The sequence below is a fragment of the Nicotiana sylvestris genome, chromosome 6 (genome assembly GCF_000393655.2).
Source record: "Nicotiana sylvestris chromosome 6, ASM39365v2, whole genome shotgun sequence".
Lineage (NCBI taxonomy): Eukaryota > Viridiplantae > Streptophyta > Magnoliopsida > Solanales > Solanaceae > Nicotiana > Nicotiana sylvestris.
The window spans coordinates 33,482,884-33,509,561 of NC_091062.1; the positions used below are offsets into that span (position 1 = coordinate 33,482,884).

Below are 26,678 nucleotides of genomic sequence, written 5' to 3' on the forward strand. Positions count from 1 at the left end.
TTTTCCAAAGTATTCTGATTCGGAGTTGGCATTGGTGGCGCAACTGACAACTGGCTGGTAAAAGCCCGAAGAGCATTACTAACTTGTTGAGCAATTAGATTCTTCAGAGCATCATCGAGTGCTTGCTCGTTCGCAACTCCAGTATTTTGATTTGCCTCAAATCCGTTTTGGTTCGCAATCTCGTTATTTGTTTCAGAGCCATATGGAGTTCTTTCTCCTGACTGACGTTGTGAATCACGTGGTGAGGGAAGTGGGGTCCTGTCACCCGCATCATTCTCCTGATATTGAGGATCTTGTTGGTTGTTGTTGTTGTTGTTGTTGTTGTTATTTGACATGGTATGTTTTTTGATGAAAGAATTGATAAAGAAAGTAAACGATTATCAGATTCCCGGCAACGGAACCAATTTGTTTAACCAAAAATAGGGATTTCGGTCAAAGCTTATGTTAAAAGAACCCGGGGTACTGATAATCAAGTAGAAATAAGAATAATTGAGAAATAATAGCTGAACGCAAAGTAAACAATGTATTCCAATAGTATTTTGTGTACTTACAAATGATCAATCTTCTCTTTTTATAGCTATTTCTAGGTAATACGTTTTGTTTTTACCATAATAGTGCCATTATTGATAATTAATGGCATTTAATGGCATTTATTGTAACATTACAATCAGTAATCATATTTGATTTAATACAGATTTCTTAACGTTTTTCGTGTTTAATGCCCAGTAGTACGTATTTATACCTTATTTACTATCAAATTCATTCCCTTCCATCATAAAGAGGTTCGAGCGTCTATCTCTCTTGCTTTTTCCTGAATATCTACTTGTGCCTGTTGAAGCTCGTACCTCTATGATTATTCTTCGTCACCTATCCTCCTTTGACTGATCCACGTGTCATCTTATAATAAATTCCATATATAAACTTAATTTTTCCTAATACACTGTATAGCTCGCTTCCCATCATGCAAATTTCAAATGAAACACAACAAATCGATACCTCAAATCTAAATTACAAGCACATTCAAACTCGTGATACTATAGTCCAGATCACATCACCGTCATAGACGCATCCATAAATTCGCTTCCCACCATGAGAACTTCAAGGGAAAGGAAACAAAGAGGTACTTAGATCTAATTACAAGCATATTCAAACCCATCATAATGTTGCAGAGGCATCTATAAAGTTCGCTGCCCATCACACGAATTTCAAAGGAAACAAAACATAGAGGTAATTTAGATTTATTTACAATGCATAAACTACTAGCAGAGCAATTAACACGAACACATACGAGATGCCAGATACATACGTAGAAATCTGCTGCATTTAGTTCGTGATTCCAGTTATGTTTGCTGAAATTACGCCTTCTTCTTCTGTTGTCGATGATCAGGAACCAACAAATTGTCGAGATAACGAGTGCCCATAAATTCTTTCATCATAAAGACTCTTAGGACATCTTCAGGTGTTTGATGTGCAAATGAATCAGCCTCAACTCTATTTTCAGAACCTAACTTCAGCTCCCTGCTTTCCAGCATCTCTGACCTATCTAGCAATGCCAGAGCATCACTACGAACGGTGGTATTCGTACTTGAATTAGTACCAATGTTTTCCTTGATACATGACTTGTCTTGTTTCTTTTGACACTCAGTTTCCATTTCACGAACTGTGTCGGAGTAAATTTTGGCAACTGCCTTCCCACCTGCACATGAGAAAATAGCTTGGACATTATACAAATTTCACCATGAGTTTTATGTAACAATTCAACACGTTTTCATTTTTCCCAATTTCACTTTAGAGTTTGCTAGTACTTTATTTTAAAGTGCTTGCAATCTATGTTGAGCAGACTCTCCAAAATGTTGTTGCACCCGTATCGAATCATTAAAAATGCACTGCTTTTGGAGAATCTAACACACACCCGACAACATTTTTGGAAAGTCGGAGCATCGTAGCATGCAATTATATGATCAATTAGATTGCTTAATTGAACTGCTAACGCAACTCATGGTGGCTATACTTGCATACTCAAGCTCAAGATCTTTAATCATGGCTAACACACCCAGCAATTATCTCTTTTTTGAAATATCTAAAATTTGAATCCAAGTTAAATCTACAAACAAACACTATTTACCACATGCTGGTGTTCAAGTCAGTTTGCGCGCCTAGACTATTCCACTGCATTCCTGCTACCTTTTTTCTATACATATACCATTTTCCCTCATTTTATCCTTATCTATTTATTTGGAAGTAAATAATTCTTTGCTTGTAAAATTTTCAAATATTTTCTATTTAATTATTAAACTGTGACTGAGACTAGTTCTTTTCTTTTTAATTTTATGTGGAGGAGCATGAACTATTTTCACTTAGAATTTTACATGGAGTAAAAAAGCTAATAATTCTGATAATCAAAATAATCAGTCTTAAGAGGGAAAAATAAGCAAGAAAAATTGTTACCCATGGTGATTTGGAAAAAATATTACCCACAACATTTTTCACATCAGTCCACATTAATCTATATCTAAATTCATTATAAACATAGAGTGCATGCACCTTTTTCTATGATTTGGGGGGGGGGTAAAGGTCTAAATGAATAAGGGAGCAAACCAGGAATGAAGATGTTGGCTGCTTCTTTGACGGCAAAAACGGAAGTATTTTGGATGAATTTTGTGCCGAAACTAACGATCTTAGCCCGACCTTCATCATCGGGTATGTACTGATCCAGCTTCTGTATGCCGTTAACTCTAATGACGTCGTCGATCTTTCTAACGGCAGCTGCACTGTAATAATCGGTAGTATTATACACCTTCTTCATCGGATCCGGTGTGTATCCTTTCACCGTTTCTTTGCCGAAATTAATGAAATCCCAGATTCCCATTTTTCCTCCTTGCTACTTACCTCGAAAACTAGGGAAGACTAGAAAAATGGTAATGGTAGTACTACACTGGAAAGGGGAGCCAACTTTTGTGCTTTTTAGCGGGGGATTTAAGACATTGTCTCCTATAGGGGTGTACATAGGTAGTAAAGTGGTAATGGTAGTACATAGGTTATGTTGATTCGGATTTTGTAATTATCAAACCAAATCAATTGTGTCGGGTTATTAAATCTTAAAATCAAATCAAACTAATAAAATTCGAGTTTTTCAATCTCTGTTTTTTCGGATTTTCGTGTTATTCGGATTTTTTCTGGGTTTTTTCGGGTATACTCTTTGTAGCACAAAATATATCATTTGTGCTCAAAATATTTCATCTAATAAGATACAACTATATAAGGTATTTTCCAAGAAAATAATACAAAGTATGAGATATGTAATGGTATTATCCTAAAATATTCAATAATAAAGACAATAAAATTATGTAATATAAATATTGCTAATTAAAAAGTCATAATAAAAATAAACATAATCTAAAAAGTACTAAGTCATGCTAAAATAAGTAGACTAATAAGGAAGTATTAAATACATGACTAAACGCTGAAGAAAAAATAAAAATAGATTATGTATTTTTATCTAAATTATTGCAAAATAAACAAAATAGATATTCAATACATTGTGGTTCGTAGTATTGAATTGAATGTGTTTTGTTAACATTAGTATTGATATGATTTTGGTTTGGACTTTTGTTAGCATTATTTAGATTACTAATATTAATGGCTTATTTATTGTGGAACCTGTATCTCAAGTACGCATGTAAAATGTAATGCATCTCAGTGATGAACTCATGTACTCACACTCTCAGAGTACTCAATCTCATAGTCTCTTATTCTCACTCATCATGCTCAATACTCAGTACACTCAGTCACTCAGTACTGTACATGGCAGATCCAACCCAAATATAAATAAATCTAAGGCAGATCTAGCCTAATGCAAACAAACCTAGGGCAGATCCAGCGCAAAAAATCAATAGCAATTGCGCCCACTATGTATGTGCGACTCCGGATTGGCAAATCCAGCCCAAGCGCTATTATAAGCTAAATCCTGGCATGAATCAATAAATCCTGCTACGGCATGCAGCCAGATCCCATAAATATCACTCACAACAGGACCTCAACCTCACTCAATCGTCAATCTCTCCATTCTCCCGTGCTCACAACACTCATGCTAAGCAACCCTAATCAATTATAAGAGATGTGACAACATACGTTAATAGAGACTGAGATATGATACGAAATGATGAATGTGACTGAGTACATAAATGCACTTAAGAAAATAACTCAACAACAAAGATTGACTACTATGGGTCCCAATAGTTCCAGCATATAGCCTAAACATCATTTCTAACCTGAATCACAGCTCAAGTGCTCTAACACATAGAGTACAATAAAATATTTAGATAAAAGGGCTACACAGTTCCTAGAATCGACTAAATCACAATTACTACGATGCACGACCACACTCCCATCACCTAGCATGCGCGTCACGTCAACATCAATCACATAGCACGTAATTTAGGGTTCCATACCCTCAGAACCAAGTTTAAAAGTGTTATTTACCTAGAACAAGCCAAATCCAATACAGAGCAAGCCAAACAATACTCAAAAAATGTCATCCCGCGCGTACCAACCTCTAAACACCTAGAAACTAGACAAAAGCAACTCAAATACATCAAATAATTCCTAATGAACAATTCCAAATGATAAAGGTTGAATCTTTAATAAAAGGCCCGAAATCGACCAAAATTCAAACCCGAGTTTGCGCCTCGGAACCCTACTAAACTTATCAAATCAAACATCTCATTCAATTACGATTCCAACCATACGAGTTTCATTCAAATATGACTCCGAGTCGATGTTTAAAACTCAAAAATTTGCTATATGAAACTTTAGACAAAAATCTCCAATTTCTCTTTTGAATTCATCAACCAATTGCCAAAATGAAAATAGATTCATGAAATATAATCAAACCCGAATAGATAACACTTACTCCAATACATATGATGAAAATCTCTTAAAATATTGCCCAAATCCGAAGTCTATAGCCCAATATGTGATAAAAATAGCCAACCCTGGATATGTATAGAATCTGCCCAGCATTTCCGCATATGCGGTCATATTGTTGCATTTGCGACCTCCACTTCTGTGGTAAAAAGTCATGCTTCTATGAAGACCTATGAAGACCAGCCTTCCGTACCTGTGGAACTTTCCCTGCTTCTGTGCACACGCAGGTGCGACAAACCGATCACGCTTCTATGCATCTCGTCGCTTTTGTGCCTCTATCCTCGCCTCTGCGAGATCACAAATGCGCCCTAATTTTCATATCTGTCATAGCTCCAAATGCAGCCCATTTTCGCTGCTGCAAAGAGAAACCCGCATCTACGAAGTCGCTCCTGTGACTTATAATCCGCAGATGCGGTTACACCAGAACCAACAACCTTAACAATTTTCAACATCTGACAAAATAATTCAAACCTCGTCTAAAACCCATCTGAGCCTCTCGGGACCCCGTCCGAATATAGCAACAAGTTCCATATCATAAAATGGACCTACTCGAGACCTCAAATCACGCATAAAAATATCGAAACGACAAATCAAACCTCGAATCAAATGCAATGAACTTTGAATCTTTCAACATCTAAAGCTTGTGCCGAAACATATCACATATACCCAGAATGAGCCTAAATTTTATACACAAGTCTCAAATGACATATGAATCTATTCCAATTCCCGGAACCATAACCGAAATCCGATATCCTCAAAGTCAACTCTCGATCAAACTTATGAACTTTCCAAACCATTGAATTTCCAACTTTCGCCAATTAGTGCTGAAACCTTCTAATAATATCCAAATGTAAATTCGGGCATATGCCCGAGTCCAAAATCACAATCTGGACCTAATGGAACCATAAAAATTCCGTTCCAGGATCAAGTTCTAAAAAGTCAAACTTGGTCAACTCTTCCAACTTAAAGCTTCAATTATGAATTTCATTCTTCTAAATCGATTCCGAATAACCTGAAAACTAAAACCAACGATTCACACAAGTCATAATACTTCATACGGAGCTATTCACGCCCTTAAACTACCGAGCAAAGTGCAATTGCTCAAAACGATCGTTCGGGACATTACAATTATATATATATATATATACACACACACTTATACAAGTGTATTTACGTAGGTGTCCTGTCATAGTCTCATCACTACCTTGTCAAGGTTAGGCTCGACACTTACGAAGTACATTGGTTTGGTTGTACTCATACTACACTTTTGCACTTCTTGTGAAGATACGGGTATTGGTCCCAGCGGTGCGTGAGGTGTTATGACGACCCAAAAGGTCATCACTTTCTTTTAGTTGAATTTTGTGTCTCCGAGGCCTTAAAAGCCTCATTTATCATCACCTTGATTTGCATGCGCAGTCCGAGCACGTAGCCGGAAAGATTAAATATGAAAATATGTGAAAATGCTAAGTTTTGATTATAAAATGAGTAAATTTGACTTCGGTCAATATTTTGGGTAAACGGACCCGTACCCGTGATCCAACGGTCCTGAAGGGTTCGTAGGAAAATATGGGACTTGGGTGTATGCCCGGAATCAAATTCCGAGGTCCCAAGCCCGAGAAATAAACTTTTAAGTGAAATTATTTTCTTAAATTGTTTAAAGAAATTTGAAATGAAATTTGATTAGCACATGATGGTATCGGGCCCGTTTTTTAGTTTCGGCACCTGGTACAGGTCTTATATATGATTTAAGATATTTCTGTAAAATTTTGAGAAAACCAGATGTCGTTTGACGTGTTTCGGACCTAATTTGCAAAAGTTGAGGTTTAAGAAGTTTTGAAATATTTCCTTGATTTTGAGGTTTAATTCGTTGCTTATGATCTTATTTTGGCGATTTGATCACACGGATAAGTTCGTATGAAGTTTTTGAGTTAGTACATATTGTCACACCTCTTTTTTCCGCTCCCGGGGGGGCGTAGGGGAGTTTTTTCCAATTAAAGGACAATCGAAACGGGATTGGTTTAATTATTTCAGAGTCGCCACTTGGGAGATTTAGGGTGTCCCAAGTCACCAATTTTAATCCCGAATCGAGGAAAATAATGACTCTATATTACAGTCTGCGTACCAGAAATCTAGATAAGGAATTCTGTTAACCCGGGAGAAGGTGTTAGGCATTCCCGAGTTCCGTGGTTCTAGCACGGTCGCTCAACTGTTATATTCGGCTTGATTATCTGATTTTATACAAGTATGACCTTATATGCAAATTCTAACTTTTAACCGCTTTATTATTATTGTTTTTACAAGAATGTGAACATCGCTTAAAATATATCTTTGGACTGTGTCACATGAAATGCACCCACAATCCGAAACATATTTTATTTGATGTTTTAGGATTTGGATTTGGGTCGCATGAAATGCACACCCGAGTTTAAGAAAATTAAATTATTAAAGACGCGCCTAAAGCAACTAGCGCATTATTATTTTGCGGAGGCCGTGAAATTCGCTAAACGACCCTCCTGAATTCTAAGTAATTTTAAACAAGTATTTACTGAGGGCCCCGCAATTTGCATTTTTTATTCGGCGAGGCTCATCTCATTCTTATTTTTTTTAAAGAATTTGCAACGTCATGGAAATGCATCCCGGGCCACGCCACAATCAATGCGCCCGTGACTAGAGACATATTTCGACTCCGTTGAGATTTGGATTTGGGTCACATAAATGTGCACCCGAGTTTAGGGAGATAACATTATTAAAGGCGCGCCTAAAGCAACTAGCGCATTATTATTTTGGGGTAGGGCCGTGAAATTTACTAAACGGCCCGTCCCGGAATCTAAGTATTTAATACATATATTTTGCGAGGGCTCCGCAATTTGTACATTTTTATTTAGCGAAGCTCGTCTTTTTTTTTTTTTTTATTATTTATTATTTATTTTTATATTTTTTATATTAAAAACAAGGCTAAAATGACTACATTTCTTTGCTATTTCGCGAGGTGATGGATCGTAGATTAAACTTATTTGATGAAACGAGTATTTTTCCGCGGGATTAAATTACTACTATGATTTTAACACTGCTACTACATGTTCAAACAACTATTAAGACAAACATTGAGATAACAACAATCTGAGCGTGAAGAAACAAAATGCCGAATAACTACTTAACATGACGGAACAAAAGAAATACATTCCCGAACAAATTTCAATATCATACGGAGTTAATTAACAAGGAATAGCAACTTACAAACATCATGTGAATATGTCTCGCTCATTTGCATACTATTCGCATGAACCAGGATTGTATCTCAACGAACACATGTTCATGTTACTAAACAACAAATATGAAGGACTTGGACAGAGATGACCTACTTGATATTATCGTCCGATGCGTTGGACCCGCGACGAAACCTCGGACAACAACCTCGACGTACCGAACCTCGACGGAAAATAGAAAACTCGGCAAGGCGGGATCGCAGCGACCCACAACTGCTCGCGAAACGCAGTTACGACTGCTTGGAGATTGATGACCTTGGACTGAAAATGGCGGACTGAAAATGGCGGACTTGACGACGGGGGAAAACTGTTGGTCGTGGTGTTGGGTTGTGGTGAGGAGCTGGTGGGTTCGGACGTGTGGGCGTAGGGTTTTTGTTCTACTTTCTTCAGGAAGAAGAAGCAGGAAAAGTGGCCGATGATGAGGAGTGGTCGTGGTCGACGGAACTGGGCAGCAAGGTATGGAGATCGACGGACTGGAGGAGTGGTCGTTTGGATGACGGGGTGTGGTGGTGCGACTGGTTCGGACGTGAGGGAAGCTGGGGAAGGTGATGGTTTGTAGGTGGTCGTCCTTGCTGCGACAGTAAGGGTCGTTAATGGTGGTTTACCAGAGGTTTTGGACACGAGGGTTTTGGGGTCGTTGGTTATGGAGTTTGGACGGTGGGGTTGCGGGCAGCATGGTGGTGGTGTTGAGGCGGAGAGGGAGCTGGGGGAAGGTGACGGACTGGTGGTTTTTGGGCTTGGACGCTGCAAGGAGGAGGGTCGTCGTGAAGTTGGTGGAGGGGAGTTGGTTTCGTAGGTTTTTCTTTTTCCAGTTCTTTCTGCTTCTTCTTCTTAAGAAGAAGATAAACAGTACATGTTTTCTCTTTTTTTTTTTTTCAAATTTTCAAAATCCCTCTTTCGTTGGTCCCCGTGTTTTGTAACATAATGCCCATGAAAATGAGCCCCACGCGTGGTGGGGTTCGAGGCATATGTCCCCCACGCGTGGTGGGGTTCCCCACGTGTCCTGGACACGGTTTATTACGGGCTAGGTCCGAAAATTAGGCCTAAAATCGGATAGTTTGAACCCGAATATTATTCTTTTGCCCGGACCCGAGAAATAGGAACACGTTGCTTAACTAGTCCTATGTAAGCAAAATAACTACCAAAAATAAGACTAGTATTTAAACAAAACTATATATTTTTAAATATTTTTCAAGATTTTAAAATAGCTACAAAATATTAATAAAACTATTTTTTTGTAATTTTCGTTTTTCAATATTAAGATAAAATATGAAGTAATATTTTTTGTATTTTCAAAGTTAAAATGACTATAAAACCTTAATAGAACTATATTTTATTTATTTTTCTGTAATTTTCGAAATTATATAAAGTACAAAAATAAAGTGCAATTTTTGTATTTTCAAATTTATGAGAGATACATAAACTAAAATTTATATATATATTTTTTGAAATTTTTCTTTTTGCAACGAAATAAAGTAAAAATAGTTAAAATGGCTATACTAGTCCTAAATTAGATATTTAAGCTTAAGAACGTAAAAATTCCCGGGGAGGGTCAAAAATCACGTGCTTACAGCTGCCCCTCTTTGACTGGAAACACGAAGAGTTTTCCGACAAAGAACGACTAGACGTGTTTTTGACCCGACCATTACTTGGACGGACTACACTTAAGGAAAGGGAGGGAATGTGACCGAGCCCTGGTATCTGAGCTGCCTACATATCCTTGGTTATACAGGAATCAGGCCACGTGTAGTTCGGGAATGAGAGAGATAGTGAAGTGTACCGAGGTGGAGAGCCGATCGAGGTGGTCAAGTGGTCTGGGCAGGGGGTGGGGCAATTACCCTATGCGAACGCGACCTGTTGGATGCGAACGCGAGGGCTCGAGGAGATTACTCTCCGCGAGCGCGAGCCCGTGTACGCAAACGTGAAGGCTTATCCAGCCTGACCATCGCGAACGCGAGGGGTCAGTCGCGAATGCGTAGGGCATTTACGGCCAGTGATTTTTAAAAATCCAAAACATAACACTTACGGGATTTCTCATAATTTTACAAAACTTCTTCTTCTCCAAAGCTCCTAGGCGATCCTTGAAGCACTTTTTCACCAAAACTTCTTCGGTAAGTAACTTTTAACTCGTTTTCTTTCATTTTCATCAACATCTATTGAATTTCTAGACCTAAAGCATATGATTAAGGGTAGAAATTAGGGATTTGGGTAGAGTTAGGGCTTTTTAATTAATTGTGATTTAGACATCGTTTTGGGGTCAAATTCTGGAAATGATTATATATTTGGGCTCATGGGTAAATGGGTAATTTGATTTTAGTCCGAACCTCGTGTTTTGACCAAGCGGGTCCAGGGTCGATTTTTGGGTTTTTGGGAAGAATGATTGGAAAGCTATAATTAGGCATTGGATTCGAATTGTTTAGAATTTATTGATGCTATGAAGTCATTTTTGTATAGATACAATTTATTTGCAGCCAAATTCGAGAGGAAAAACAGTGTTCGAGGCTTGAGTTGGCCGTGGAAGTTCGAGGTAAGTGTTTGGTCTAACCTTAGCTTGAGGGATTAGGAGTTGTGTCCTATTTCCTATTTGTTTCTTGTTGAGTACGACGTATAGGCATGGTGACGAGTATCTATACGTTGGTGTCAAGCATGACCATGAGTCTTATACGGGGATTTTCATGATTTCGTTGTATTATTCATGCCTTGGTGAAGATTTCTATATGTTGTGTAAAGTTGTGGAAAGAATTGTGACTTATGAACATTCAAGAGCGATGGCTCCAGTTGTATAACGAATTGTGAAAAAATAAGTGATAATTAAAACTCTAGAGCATTGGCTCGAGTTATGAAGTAAAAGTGAGAAAGAGAAGAGATCATTATGTTGCCCCCTTGCTGGGCTATTGTTGAGTTGTGGTCCACTTGCATTATGTTCTTAGTTGATATTACAGATGCTTAGGTTGATGATCCCTTGTGTTAGGTGTTGTAATAAGTTTAGTTATAGCTAAAGTAGTTAGATGTTGTAACGAGTTTGGTTATAGCTGATGTAGTTAGGTGTTGTAACAAGTTTACTTATAGTTGAGGTAGTTAGGTGTCGGAAGAAGTTTGGTTATAGTTAAGGTAGTTACATGTCGGAACAAGCTTGGTTATAGCTGTTTCTCCTTTGTCGAGATAGTGTAGACCTTATTGATCCCTTCTCGGGACTTTGTTATCATTGCAAATATTTTATATGGATCGGGTCGCACGCCGCAACAGTATTATATATGATCGGGTTGCACACCACAACAATATTATATATGGATCGGGTTGCACACCGCAACAGTATTATATATGGATCGGGTTGCACGCCGCAACAGTATTATATATGCATCGGGTTGCACGCCGCAACGGTATTATATATGGATCGAGTTGAACGCCGCAACGGCATTATATGTGGATCGTGTTGCACACTGTGAGCACGTGATTTTTACCCTATATATATTACTCCAACAAATTCAAAACAAAATAATTTCTTTCAGTATTTGCAATTTTGTTGGATTTCGTGGCATTTTCTGTTAATTATTTGCATTTGTCTGTGCACGTTTATTTTATTTAATTCATGAAAAATATAAAAAATTGCTTCTGCATTTAGGATTTAATTTTATATTTTTAGATTAATTATCAAATTAGTTTGTTTTATAAAAATGAAAATCACAAAAATAATTCATTTTGCATTTTTACTTTTAATTTTGAATTGTGTAATTATTATTTAAATTTAGGATTTAATTAATTATTGTAAATACCATGATGAGTGATTAATCTAATTGGGTAGGTTAATTTAGTTAAAAATTATTATTAATTAAGCTAGGATTTATTTTAATTTTGGAAAAAAAAGGAAAAAGAATTGTGAAATTAAGAAGAAAAAGAAAGAAATGAGAAGATCTAAATCTGGGCCAAAATCAACCCAAAATTCCCTAGCCCAAATGAAAATCACCCAATACTCGGCCCAACCCACGCCTGACCCGGTCCAGATCCCCCCCAAGAGAAACGACGTCGTTTCAATAAGCATTGATCTGAGCCGTTGATCTCCCCTTGATCGAACGGCTTAGAACTGAAGCCCTGGGGGGTATTTAAATGTCCAAAACCTTCCCCCCCCTCAGAACCCCTTCTGTCCAACACCCCCAACACCCCGAAACCCTAGCTGAGCCGCTCCCCAAATCCCCAGCCTCCGGTGGCGGTGCCACTTCCAAACGCCACCAAAATTACACCCCGTGACCACCAAGTCCCCCTCATTACGAATCCCCAACTATTCACCTTCGAATCATCCTGGAGTCTCTCGAATTTTAGATTGAAGTTTAACCTGAAATCCCGAAAGGAGTTAATTGGCGAGGTTACTAAAAATTTGAGGTTGAGATCGATTTTAGCCGTGTGCTTTTAGGCGAGAACACACGATTAAGGTCTATCTCAGCCAAAAATTAAGGTTTCGTTGAAGAATAGTTCAAGATTGTGTTCTCCTGGCTTGACAGGTATCTCTAGTATTTTTTCTATTCCACTTTTCTTATCTTCTTCTTCTACTTTTCTTCTTTTTCTTCTGTGTTCCCAAAGTCATCACTACATGTGTTTCTTTTAAGGTTAATGGTTAGTTATTAGGTTCTTCACTTTTGTTTGTTAGGTTGGTTTGTTTGGTTATTCCCTTTAGTCTTGGGCCGATTGAAAGCTTTTGGTTCGAAAGGCTGATTAAAATCCTAATTGCCTTTCCTTCTTCTGCCTTCTCGTTTCTCCAGGACTTCTAATTTGGACCTGGTCCCCAAAGAAAGGTACTGACCCGGGTTTTCGAAGGCCCGCCTTGGATCAGTTCGACCCGTTTGGGTTCTCTGGTTAATTATTAGGGGTTAGAGGGGTATTTTGGGTAACTAGCTTAGGGAATCTTTGGTGTAACAGAATAGGAAGCTTCATAAGAAGCTGGGTTGGGCACTGTTTCAAAATTCTGAGAGTTAACTAAGGTTCCCTAAGCAAAAACAAAAATTAGAAAAGGACTAAAATAAAAAGTTGAACCCTTAAGGCTGCCCTGTTTCTTGCCTATAAAGGCATCATTTCTTTCCTTTCAAGGCAAGACCCAAGGGCTGAAAAGAAGAAGAGCTCAGAAAAATACAAAAAATGGCAGGAATTTTAATGTTTCATTCAAGTTCAGTGATTGTGGATTCCTTTTTTCAACTTTTGAAACTGTTTTTACTCGTCCAAGTGGGAAAGGGACTGAACTTGGTTGCCAAAGTTGGGTCTAAAGTTTTGTTGGGCTGCCGAGTGTTTGAATTTTGTTGTATTGAGCTGATGTACATTATTTCTGGGGTTGGGATTGGTTTTGCTGGCTGTCTCATTGTTGATTCTTGTTGCTGCTCCTTGTGATTTTTCCATTTTTGTCTTTGTTCATTCCTAGGTACACATCTCTGCACTTTATTCGAATGTAAAGCTTGATGTGAGAAATCAGAAAATGGAATCTGGAGCTTTGAGTTGTATTCAATTTGAGTTTAAATTAGGAATATAGCATGCTTGTTTACTCTGTTTTGCTGGACATGTCACTTACTGCCTTTCAACTGTGAATAATGGGATCACCCTTTAATTTCTGAATATCATACGACTTGGTAGTTTAGTTTGATATCCATCTTAGTCTGATTCTTTAATTGTAGTCATTTGCATTTTAGACTTTAAATGTGTACTAAGTAAGGTTTTTAAGGCTACTATAGTATGGATTTGAATCTTGTATGCAAGTTGAATTGGCGGTTCAATGCCGCAGATTTTGAGTCTGATTTGTATGATAATACTCGATGTTAGGAAATATCTGTTAGCATGGGTCTAAGTTTGCTTCGTTACTTTTCTTTAGATCTGGTTCAAATTGGTTTCATGTTTAGCTTAGTTTATTTTTCTCTTTTACAATCAAGTGTTGTACTATAATCTTCTATTGCACTGTCTTTTAACATTCAAGTGAGGCGTTTTGTTCAGTTATACCTTGGTTTATATGCATACCAGTCAATCATGTGTTGGCTAGGGCCAGTAGGCCCAGCTGACTTTTGGGGCTGGTCTTGGAGGCCCCTTTGGAAATGAGGAGTGTCCTCGCCGAGCTCGTTTGTCCTGGGCCTCCTTTTAAGTCTAAAAAGTTTTATTGTTATTAACTAATAGGGGCGGCCCAACTTCTAAACTTCTAACTCCCCTCCCCCCTTTCCTAACAGTTGAACACCTAGGCCTTAAATCGTGTTAGTTCAATTATTTGTAGTAATTAATTGGAGACAAGCTATAATTAGACGCTTAGTAACAAATGGCTCTTGTGTTAATTTCATAATATAGATGTATAATAACATATATTCGTAGAGAAACCTTTAGGTCCGTTTAAAAATACTATCGTGGTTGTGGACACGTTCGCGTGACATGATAACGGTTTCTAAAAATAAAATTGGAGTATGCGTTCGCGCAACTTCGAACAACTTCCTTCAACAATAGAAACAGTTGCTAATAGGCCATTAATCAATTTTAAGAGTTCCGAAGCGTGCCGTCTACAATTTAATTATTCATGGCCATCATGTTAATAGCCTAGATAAAAATATGACAAATGTTGGTAGTTTGCTCTAGGCACATTTAATACACTATCATTACCGCGTATACGTCCGCCTACTTCGGCCAAACTTTTTTGGCAATAATAAAGCGTTATTAATTGTGGACACGTTCGCGTGACATGATTTTTGACGCACCAAGCAAATGGTTACACGTACGCGTGACCCGTTTCAAGATAATTTTTCAATTTAAAAGCGGTAAAAGGTCAAATGCACATAGGATCTAAAATCAGTAATAATAATAACCCAAGTATGATCAAAGCGACCGTACTAGAACCACGGAACTCGGGAATGCCTAACACCTTCTCCCAGGTTAACAGAATTCCTTACTGGGATTTCTGTGTTCGCAGGCTGTAGAACAGAGTCCACTTCCTCGATTCGGGATCCTAAACTGGTGACTTGGGACACCCTAAATTATCCCAAGTGGCGACTCTGATTTTTAATAAATAAATGATCCCGTTTTGATTGTCCTTTAATTGGAAAAACTCCCTTGTATTTATGTCCTTTACGGGATGTAAGTAAAAAGGAGGTGTGATAGCTCTGGCGACTCTGCTGGGGATCGAACCCAGAATCTCTGGTTCAGGGTTCAAGAATTCGAGATTGTTAATATGATTTTGCTTGGTTGTATTTATTGTTGATATTACTGTATTCTGTGAACTTTGTGTGCTAAATGTTATATGTTTACCGCTTTGATGTTGTTTGAGTTGTATATAAATGTCTTCTTACGCCACCCCTCTAGTCTTCTGAAAATGGTGCATACGTTCGCGTAGCCCGCTTTTTCTGTAGAAATTATACCAAATAGAACGAGGATGGGCAAGCGACAAGGTCGGGTAGACTTCAGTGCTCCCGGTACGTCTCCCCCTCCTCGGCCCCAATTGTCCGCTCGGGTACCCCAAGGCTAGACCAAAACCCCAGGATTTAAACCTAGAAAAACACAGCCCTATGCCGGATCCCTAGTAGTAAAGTTTGTTTGCATCATGTGTATTTGACTTAGGGGACTCAACACAAGGGTTGGGTCCGTCTAGGATAGGTATGCCCGAAATAACAGACCATCCTGATGCATTCTATGTGCTATGTGAACATTTATTTATTTTGGCTTGCATGCTGACCGGCCAAGGAAAATATACCGAAAAAGGAAAACCAAGAGTGATATAGGGAAGGAAATAAAACCCGGTTCTAAACATCCCGGTATTTGAAAAACGTCCTGAAACTCTGCCCAAAATTTTTCAAAAAAAAGAGTTATTTCAAAAGAGTCAAACATTGTGTTCTTTCAAATGTGTCAAAACTGACCGAACTATGCAGGTCTGATTCTCATCGGATGTGGGATACGTAGGAAACCTACATAAGGTTCGGCCTTATTTTGAATAATAAGAAAAGAGAGTCGGTGGTCGAGTGAATGCAATCTTGATTTTGGTCAAAATAAGTCGATCCAGCTTCGGCTATGTCTTAAACAGTTCTTGCCGAGGTAGCCTCAGAGTATTTTTCAGTTGTCGAAAGGCTATTTCGTAAAAGAATGGACAAGTTTGTGAAGGGTCATAAAATAATTCTCCCGGCCTCAAAATTCGCGTGAAATTGGAAAGGGGCCGCATTTGCAAAAATAGCCATTTGGCTAAAGTTGGCATACATGGGAAGAGATTATGGTTCTTTTCTTCTTTTATTTTCTCTTTTTTCTTTTCTTCTTCGAAAAACTGTTTACAAAAGGATCAACTCGAGTCAAACCCTAACCTTAATCTTCCACAAGAACAATGAATACCATCAAAGAACCGCCACAAGTGGTCCGGGAACAGGCTTGGCTACACTTGCGTATATGGTGGAATGACCTAGACGAAGATGGTCAGAAATGGGTGAAAAGAAGTTTGGTGCTCTTATAGACATATTTGAAATCAAACCACGGGAAGATCTGATCAATGCTTTGGTAATGTTCTGGGATCCTGTCCACAATGTCTGTCATTTCTCAGATTTCGAGATCACCCCTACTTTGGAGGAGATAGCCAGGTACATTGAATTCGGACGGGATTTGAGGAAGCAACAACTTATATTTCCAAGGGCTCCATCGGTGCACAAGTTCTTTGACCTCCTGAATATTAGTAAACAGACGAATAAGGAACGTGTGAGCGACGGGTGTTGTACTTTCCATTTCTTATACTTGAGGTTCGGGCATTCTGCTGGTTTTGAAACGCATGAAAAGGGTCTGAGGAACAAACGAAACAAGGGCCTTTGGCAAATTCATTGTCGGTTTGCATTTATTGTGCCATTCTTGGGGATCATGATTTTTCCAAATGAGAAAGGAACGATGGATATTTGTATGGCTAGAATTGCACAAATCCTCACTACCAAGGAAGATCATACACTTGCCCCGTTGGTGCTGGCAGATATCTATTGAGCATTGACTTTGTGCAAAGTAGGGGCTCAATTTTTTGAAGGTTGCAGTATCATTCTGCAAATGTGGTTGATCGAGCATCTTCGTCCATCATCCCAGATTCATGAGTTACGGTTCGAGCCCAAACAACTTCATCATTAGTTATGAGGAGAGGATAAAAGATTACAACACACTAGAAGGATTTGAAGCATGGGTTTCTCATTTGATAGTTCTTGACGCAGGTCAGGTCGAGTGGACAATAGGATGGCTCCCGAGGACAGAATCCATCTATATGACTACTACTAAAGGATACCTAAGGATAATGGGCGTAAGGAGTATTCAGTCATATGCACCGCAGAGGGTCTTGAGGCAATTGGGAAGGTATCAGATTGTGCATGAAGATGAATATCTAAGCACCCAGGTCATAGAGTTACATCTAGAAGCTGCATTGCCCGAGGTTGTAGTTCAGCAGGATTGGAATAGCTGTCGGTATCTAAAAAATGGCACCCAGGTACCAGATATCGCCAAGGGGGAAGTAGATCCAAACTATGCTACTTGGTTTGAGAGAATGTCTTATGTAAACAATGAGCCAGATCCCGAGAGGCCCGCCAAAAGGCCTCATGTTCAAGCCTTTGATGATAAAATTAAAGAGAGGTTAGCTTGGGGGGAGAAGGAAAAGGAATATAAGGCCAATATCCATGGTCTGCGAGAAGAATTGAGAATTGTCACCTTCAATAATGATTTGCAGGCACAAAAGGCCGAAGGTGAAAAGAGAAGATTGGTGCGAGAAAATGAGGCCCTCGGAGTTCAGGTTCGACAGTTGAAAATTGAAGCCGAGAACCCAGGCCGAAGCAGGAGAGATGAGAGGCTCACTTACAACCTCACTCAAAAGGTACGTGACTATGAAGATGACCTGCAGAAAACTGAGTCTGAACTAGCAAAAGCACGGGCAAGGTTGGCTAAAAGCGCCGAAAGGCGTGCGCTTTCGTTCAATAGATGAAAGAAAGATATGAAAGAGGGGTCACAGGTTGGGAAAAGGCAATTGACAACCTCAAGGGTGAAATGGCTAAACAAGCCAAAAATTTTAAGGCTGAAAGAGAACATTTTTACGCCTTAATGGCACGGCTAGAAAGGGACTTGCAACAACTCCAAGAGCATAACCAGGTAGCCGAATGAACTTTGGAAGATAGAACCGAACAAATTGGGCGTTTGTTGCAAGATAAGGGCGTCATAAGAGAGCGGGTCTAAAGGGTCGGCAACTATATCGCAATGAAGTGCAGTAGGTATGAGGATATGACGAGATCTATGTTCTTCGCTACTGTGATGATATTTGTTCACTGGGTAATGGAAGATCTCTACCACCTTCAGGGGGATTTAGCGAGTCGGCCCGCAGCAAGGACGAATGACGTCCCGCGGGTCCCAGGGACAATTGAGGCATTGATGTATTCGTGATTTCTTGAGACTGTTTTCTTTCTGTTAAAGTCTGCCAGTTGTTTTGGAGTCTATATTTCTGTTATCAGAGTATGTGGGTTGTTTTGGTTTTTGAGTCTGTATCTCAAGTCTGTTAGTTTCTTTCGAGTCTAATAGTTTCAGTCTTTGTAATAGCGTTTTTTGTATATATATGAAAACTGAAAATCCCAAAATGTTTTACTTCACACTTATCCACAAAAACTACGCTTGGTCTGATTCATGCGGGGTCATGATACGTAGGCAATCTCCATAGGATTCGACCATAACCAAATAAAAGAGATAAAAAAAAAGCGGAAAAACAAGAGAGAGAAAGAAACTGAGAGGGAAAACAAGAGAGTAAAGAAAAGAAAAGAGCGGAAAAACAAAAGAGAGTGAAAATAAGAAATAAGAGAGAGTAAAAACAAAGAGAGAACAGAGGAAAGAATGAAAGGAAAGGAAAGAAAAGAAAAGAAAAGGGGATGTTTGTAATTAAAAGAAAGAAAAAGCCGGGATGACGCATGCAACCGATCAAATAGAGACGGTTAACTATTTAGGTGCATACATGCCCAATGTGCGGTTACCAATCTGTTAAAGCCTAATCGTTAACAAGGTTGTTATTTGATGTATTAAGTCCAGGAAGGTGGTTAGTTGACTGGCATTCTGGCAACTCACTCCTACAACACCCGATCGAAAGACAAGCTGAATATGGTCAACTAGTAACCGGAAACAAGTATTGTCGACCCATCGAAAGAGGTGGAAGAAATGGACGTTAATGCGATGAGGGAAGAAATGTATGAGCTGAAGTAGCAGATGGTTGAAATGTACCAAGCTTGGGCGAAGGGGCAAACACCACCGGTTTATCCCGCAAATCCTGCTTATATCCCACCATCAGCCCAACCTCCGGAGCCTCCCACTGTGAACTCATCTCCAGCTTTTCCCCTCTACCAACAATGCCATGGCGCCACTTCCCATACTTCTCAAGCTCCACCACCCAAAAAAGTCTCATACCCTCCTCCACCAATTACACCTGTTTTTGTGGCACCTCCACCTGCTACATTACACCAATCTTCCAGAGAACCCCTAATCTAAACTCACGACAACCAATACTATACCACTGAACCCACCTTCAAAGTTCCAGAACCATATACTTACACCCCTCATCTTGATATCCCGATAGAGACCGAGAAACTGCCCAAAAATCCCGAGCATGAAGAGATGACCAGGAATGTCAAAAGCTAAGAACAACCATTCCGAGATATGAGGGGACTGGGAGGTCAAGTGAGTGTGGCCTATAAGGATTTATATCTGTTCCCAGATGTTCAGTTGCCAGCGGGGTTTAAAATGCCCAAGTTTGATCTGTACGATGGGCATGGTGACCCGGTAGCACACTTAAGAGGATTCTGTAGCAAGATGAGAGGAGCATGTGGAAGAGATGAATTGCTGATGGCATATTTCAGCCAAAGTTTGAGTGGATCGGCTTTAGAATGGTATACAAGAAAAGATCACAACAGGTGGTACACATGGGACGATTTGGCCCTAGCCTTCGCTTGCCATTTTCAGTACAACCTCGAAATTATCCCAGATCGTCTGTCATTGACAAAGCTTAAAAAGAAGCCCGGTGAGAGTTTCCGAGAATATGGGTTCTGTTGGAGAGAGCAAGCAGCGAGGGTTGACCCCACGATGAAAGAGAGTGAGATGGTTGATTATTTCTTGTAAGCTTTGGAGCCCACTTATTTTGGTCATTTGGTGTCAGCAGTGGGCAAGTCCTTTAATGAAGTTATGAAAATGGGAGGCATGGTTGAGGAGGGACTTAAGTCCAATAAGATCACGAGTTATTCAGCAATCAAAGCAACCACCCAGGCCATTCAAAACGGTACTGGGGTGTACTCAGAAAGAAGAAGAAAGAGGATGTTGCAACGATCAAGTCGGCAGCTTGGGGTGGCCCAAGAACCTTCCACAGTTCTACAACCAGCCTCGACCCTATCCCCAAACTTACCCCCACACTCCATATAACCCACCACAACACTATTACCCACCGCCAGATCCCCATTTTTCGGTCCATCACGCATAAACCTATACCCAACCTCCCGCTCACACACAATGGCGTGCGCCAGTTCCACAAAATCCATACCAAGCTCCACAAAATAACTATCCACCCCCAAAAGCCTACAAAAATCCTCCTGGAATAGGTTTTCGACCCAATCAAGCCTTTAAGAATGAGAGACTGCAGAAGTAGAAGACTTTTACCCCATTGGGAGAATCCTATACTAGTCTATTCCACAGGCTGAGACAGTTGGGCATGTTGAATCCGATCGAAGCCAAACTGCCGAATCCTCTTCCCAGAAATCTTGATCGCTCGGTGAGTTGTGAGTATTGTTTAGGGGCCCCGGGCCATGACATAGATAAATGCTGGAAACTGAAAACAGATGTACAAGAGCTCATTTATACTCATCGGATTGAGGTTCAGGCCCTAGAAACACCAAATATCAACCAAAATCCGCTGCCAGCTCACCATGAGACCCATATAATTGAGTTGATACACAAGAGAGGGGAGGCTAAGAAACCCTCATAGACGGTAATGATGATCAGCTCCAGTAAAACCAGTTCAAAGGAAAAGGTAACCAGTGGGAAATCGGTGGTTTAGTTGAAAGGGGTAGACAATAAGCCAACTGTGGTAGCCGGGAAAGGGTCGTCAAGCGCTATCACAGTGAAACCAGAGAAAGCTAAAGTGGTGGTACCAGGGGTTACAAGTAAACCTATTGTGGTCGTGACGGGTGCTCGCACATAGCCTATTATTATAAAACCAGTAACTCAGCTTCCAATGATCAACAGCAAGGCGGTCCCGTGGAATTATGAACGAGTGATAGTAACTTACCAGGGGAAAGAGGTTAAAGAAGAAGTATGTGAGACTCATGGTTTGACTCGATCGGGGAGATGCTTTGCCCCCGAAGAGTTGAGAAAATCTAAGACCTCAAAAGATAATCTAGTGTTGGTGAAGAAAGCGGTGACTGAGGAAGAAGCAGAAGAATTTCTGAGAAAGATGAAAGTGCAAGACTATTCCATTATGGAGCAGTTAAGGAAGACACCAGCTCAGATCTCGCTCTTGTCATTATTGATCCATTCAGACGAACACCGTCGTTCTTTAATGAAGATCTTGAACGAAGCCCACGTTCCTGACAAAATCTCAGTAAACCGCTTGGAAAAGATAGCTAACAAGATATTTGAGGTAAACCGAGTCACTTTTTTTGATGATGAGTAACCCGTGGAGGGTACCGAGCACAATAGAGCCCTCTTTCTGACAGTGAAATGCGAAGATTCCATGGTTACTCGGGTACTGGTTGACAACGGGGCTAGCGTGAACATCTGTCTTCTCTCCACATTGAATAAGCTGCAAGTGGAGGATGAAAGAATTCACAAGAACAGTATTTGCGTTCAGGGATTCGACGGTGGAGGGAAAGATTCAGTCGGGGACATAGTGCTTGAGCTCACAATAGGGCCAGTTGAATTTACTATGGAATTCCAGGTGCTCGATGTTGCTGTTTCATACAATCTACTGTTGGGACGACCCTGGATCCATGCTGCCAAAGCAGTCCCGTCTACTCTGCATCAAATGGTCAAGTTTGAATAGGATCGACAGGAAATCGTTGTACATGGCAAAGATAATTTGTGTGTTCCCAATGGTGCCATTGTTCCATTCATAGAGGTTGACGATGGCAAGGGACCATAGGTTTATCAGGTTTTCGACACAGTATCGGTAGAGAAAATTCCGGAAGGTAAGTGCACCCCAACTCCAAAGATGGCTACTACATCAGTCATGGTAGCTGTTGAGATGTTGAAAAATGGTTTCGTACCGGGCAAGGGTTTGGGTGCATCTCTGCAAGGTATTGTGCAGCCAGTTTCTCTTCCAAAGAATCTAGATACTTTTGATCTGTGGTTCAAGCCTACCGTTGCAGATGTGAGAAGAGCTAGAAAAATGAAACAGAAAGTATGGGCATTGCCAAAGCCAATCCCGCGTCTGTCTAGATCATTCGTCAGGCCGGGTATCAGAAAACAATTGTTGTCAAAGGTCCCTGGACCACCGATTGGTGCCGATGGAGACTTGGAGAAGGGGTTCGAAAGGTTATTCACTGAGGTTAACATGGTTCAGGTTGGGGAAGGGTCCAGCAGGGCAGATGTGCAATTCGTGGGACCACGTGCAAAAGTCAAAAACTAGGAAGCTACTCCTCTTCCTATCCGGAGGGAGTCTTGGTAGTGGGTTTTGATTTTCTTTTAGTTGTCTAGATTATTCTAGGGTCTGTAATTCAAATATTATGTTCCGTCCAGTTGGATGTGTTAAAACCCTATTATCTTTATATTCAATGAAATGCTATTGTTCCTTTTCCTTCATTTCTTCTAATTTTTGTTTTCTTCTTTTGTACAGTTCTTTTTATGCTGATATCAATGACATGACATGCATGAGGAATCTTCGGCCCAGTTTTAAAAACCAATCTAACTCTGAAATAATAGTACAAGAAATTGAGTATGATGACGAGTTGGAATTTGATGATGACGAGGCTTGTGAGGAAATTAGGAAAGAGCTAAGTCATTTTGAGGAAAAACCCAAACCTAATTTGAACGATACAGAGGTAGTTAATCTAGGGGACCAAGACAATGTCCGTGAAACTAAAATAAGTGTGCATCTGGAACCTCAACTCAGAGAGGAGATAATTAAAGCGCTGTTAGAATACAAAGATGTTTTTGCATGGTCCTATGACGACATGCCGGGCCTAAGCACTGATTTAGTGGTTCACAAGTTGCCCACTGACCCGACATTCCCTCCTGTCAAATAGAAGCTGAGAAAGTTCAAAACAGATATGAGTGTAAAGATTAAAGAAGAGGTCACCAAACAGTTCGATGCCAAAGTCATTCGGGTCACCCGGTATCCCACCTGGTTTGCCAATGTTATGCCTGTACCGAAGAAGGATGGCAAGACCAGGGTGTGTGTTGACTATCAGGATCTCAACATGGCAATTCTAAAAGACAATTTCCCATTGCCGAACATCCATATCTTGGTTGATAATTGCGCCAAACATGAGATTGGTTCTTTTGTGGATTTTTACGTGGGTTATCATCAGATCTTAATGGACGAGGAAGATGCAGAAAAGACGACATTCATCACACCGTGGGGAACGTACTGCTATTGGGTCATGCCATTCGGTTTAAAAAATGCTGGGGCGACCTACATGAGCACAATGACAACAATATTCCATGATATAATACACCAAAAAATCGAGGTGTACGTGGATGATGTGATTGTGAAGTCTAGAAAGCAGTCTGACCATGTCAGGATCTGAAAAAGTTCTTCCGGAGGCTTCGCAAGTACAATCTCAAGCTTAATCCTGCAAAGTGTGCTTTTGGGGTGCCGTCTAGAAAGTTGTTGGGGTTCATAGTCAGCCGTCAGGGCATTGAACTGGATCCATCAAAAGTTAAGGACATCCAGGAATTGCCACCTCCGAGGAACAAGACCGAGGTGATGAGTTTGTTGGGGAGATTGAATTATATCAGCAGGTTCATCGCTCAGCTCACGACAACTTGCGAGCCAATCTTCAAACTGTTAAAGAAAGATGTTGCGGTCAAGTGGACAGATGAATGTCAGGAGGCATTTGATAAGATAAAGGGGTATTTGTTAAATCCACCCGTATTGGTCCCGCCAGAACCGGGGTGACCTTTGATTCTATATTTGACGGTTTTGGACAATTCATTCGGCTATGTATTGGGTCAACATGATATCACTGGCAGGAAGGAGCAGGCTATCTATTACCTCAGCAAGAAATTCACGCCATACGAGGTTAAGTATACTCATCTTGAGAGGACATGTTGCGCCCTAACTTGGGTGGCACAGAAGCTGAAACATTATTTGTCGTCTTACACTACCTATCTCATATCTCACTTGGATTCATTGAAGTATATCTTTCAGAAGCCTATGCCCACATGGAGGCTTGCAAAGTGGCAAATCCTGCTCAAAGAGTTTGACATTGTCTACGTGACTCGAACTTCAATGAAAGCACAGGCTTTGGCGGACTATTTGGCCGAAAACCCGGTTGATGAAGATTATGAACCTTTGAAAACTTATTTCCCTGATGAAGAGGTGATGCACATTGATGAGTTGGAACAAGTCAAGAAGCATGGATGAAAACTTTTCTTTGATGGGGCCGCAAACATGAAGGGCATGGGGATAGGAGCAGTACTTATTTCTGAAACAGGGCAGCATTACCCTGTTATGGCTCAGCTTTGTTTTTACTGTACCAACAACATGGCTGAGTACGAGGCATGTATTCTAGGTTTGAGGTTAGCTGTGGATATAGGTGTCCAGGAAGTCTTGGTTTTGGGAGACTCAGACCTTCTGGTGCACCAAATTCAGAGAGAATGGGAAACACGGTATTTGAAACTCATACCATACAGACAATGTTTGCATGATCTTTGTCAATAGTTTCAGTCGATAGAATTCAAGCATATCCCAAGGATCCATAATGAAGTCGCCGATGCTTTGGCTACTCTGGCGTCAATGTTACATCACCCAGATAAGGCTTATGTAGACCCTTTGCAGATTCAGGTCCATGATCAGCATGCTTACTATAATATGGTAGAAGAAGAACTTGATGGGGAGCCATGGTTCCATGATATCAAAGAATACATCAGGATGGGGATATATCCGGTACAGGCCACAGGTGATCAGAAAAGAACAATTCGGCGATTGGCAAGTGGACTTTTCTTCAGTGGAGGGGTGTTATACAAAAGAACTCTAGATCTTGGATTGCTAAGATGCATAGATGCCAGACAAGCCACAATTACCATGACTGAGGTACACTCCGGAGTTTGTGGACCGCATATGAGTGGGTATGTTCTAGCAAAGAAGATTCTCCGAGTAGGTTATTACTGGCTCACTATGGAGCGAGATTGCATCAGTTTTGTGCGCAAGTGTCATCAGTGCCAGGTGCACGGAGATTTGATACATGCCCCACCATCTGAACTGCATACCATGTCGGCACCATGGCCCTTTGTTTCTTGGGGCATGGATGTCATTGGGCCAATCGAGCCAGCATCATCAAACAGACATAGGTTTATCCTGGTAGCCATTTATTATTTTACCAAGTGGGTTGAAGCGAAAACTTTCAAATCTGTGACCAAGAAAGCAGTGGTCGATTTTGTGCATTCAAATATCACCTATCGGTTTAGGATTCCGAAGGTAATCATCACAGACAATGGTACTAATCTCAACAGTCATCTGATGATGGAGACCTATCAGCAGTTTAAGATTATACATCGTAATTCCACCCCATATCGCCCTAAAGCGAATAGAGCAGTCGAGGCAGCCAATAAGAACATAAAGAAGATACTGCAGAAAATGGTGGAAGGGTCCAGACAATGGCATGAGAAGTTACCTTTCGCATTGTTGGGTTATCGCACTACTGTTTGCACTTCAGTAGAGGCCACTCCTTATTTGTTGGTGTATGGCACGGAGGCAGTAATACCCGCAGAAATTGAAATCCCATTCCTTCAGATTGTCGCTGAGGCAGAAATTGATGACGTTGAATGGGTCAAAACCCGCTTGGAGCAATTAAGTCTGATTGATGAAAAGAGATTGGAAGCAGTATGTCACGGCCAATTGTACCAACAGAGAATGGCGAGAGCATTTAACAAAAAGGTACGTCCACGGAAGTTCGAAGTGGTTCAGTTAGTGTTGAGATGTATCTTGCCTCATCAGGCTGAAGCAAAAGAAAAGTTTGCACCAAACTGGCAGGGACCATTTGTCGTAACTAGAGTGTTTGACAGATGTAGAAGGGAAATGTGTAGAAATGGCTATCAATTACAATGCAGTCAAAAGATACTATGTATGATATCTTCCTTTGATTGTACTTGTTTGTATTTGGCATATTTTGAAGATTGAAATGACGAAGGCATTTTGTTCTGCTATCTAAACATTTTATCCTTTGTGATCCCCTTTTGAGCCATATTTATTTTCTTTCATACCCCTCTTTCGGGATCAACGGCACAATTCAGAAACGCAAGTGCGGAGGATAAATAAGTGAAAAGAAAAGAAAGGATGAACAGGAAAGGAAAATGGGA

General features: G+C 40.2%; 1 protein-coding gene across 1 annotated transcript; it reads right to left on the reverse strand.

Annotated features, from left to right (window-relative positions):
* Positions 1 to 1,355: 1,355 nt before the first annotated feature.
* On the reverse strand, positions 1,356 to 2,869 carry LOC138870085 (uncharacterized). The gene is made up of 2 exons (XM_070147658.1): positions 2,599 to 2,869; positions 1,356 to 1,696 (listed from the first exon to the last, which is right to left on the reverse strand). The coding sequence occupies exons 1-2, from the start codon at positions 2,867 to 2,869 to the stop codon at positions 1,356 to 1,358; spliced, it is 612 nt and encodes a 203-aa protein (XP_070003759.1).
* Positions 2,870 to 26,678: the final 23,809 nt, after the last annotated feature.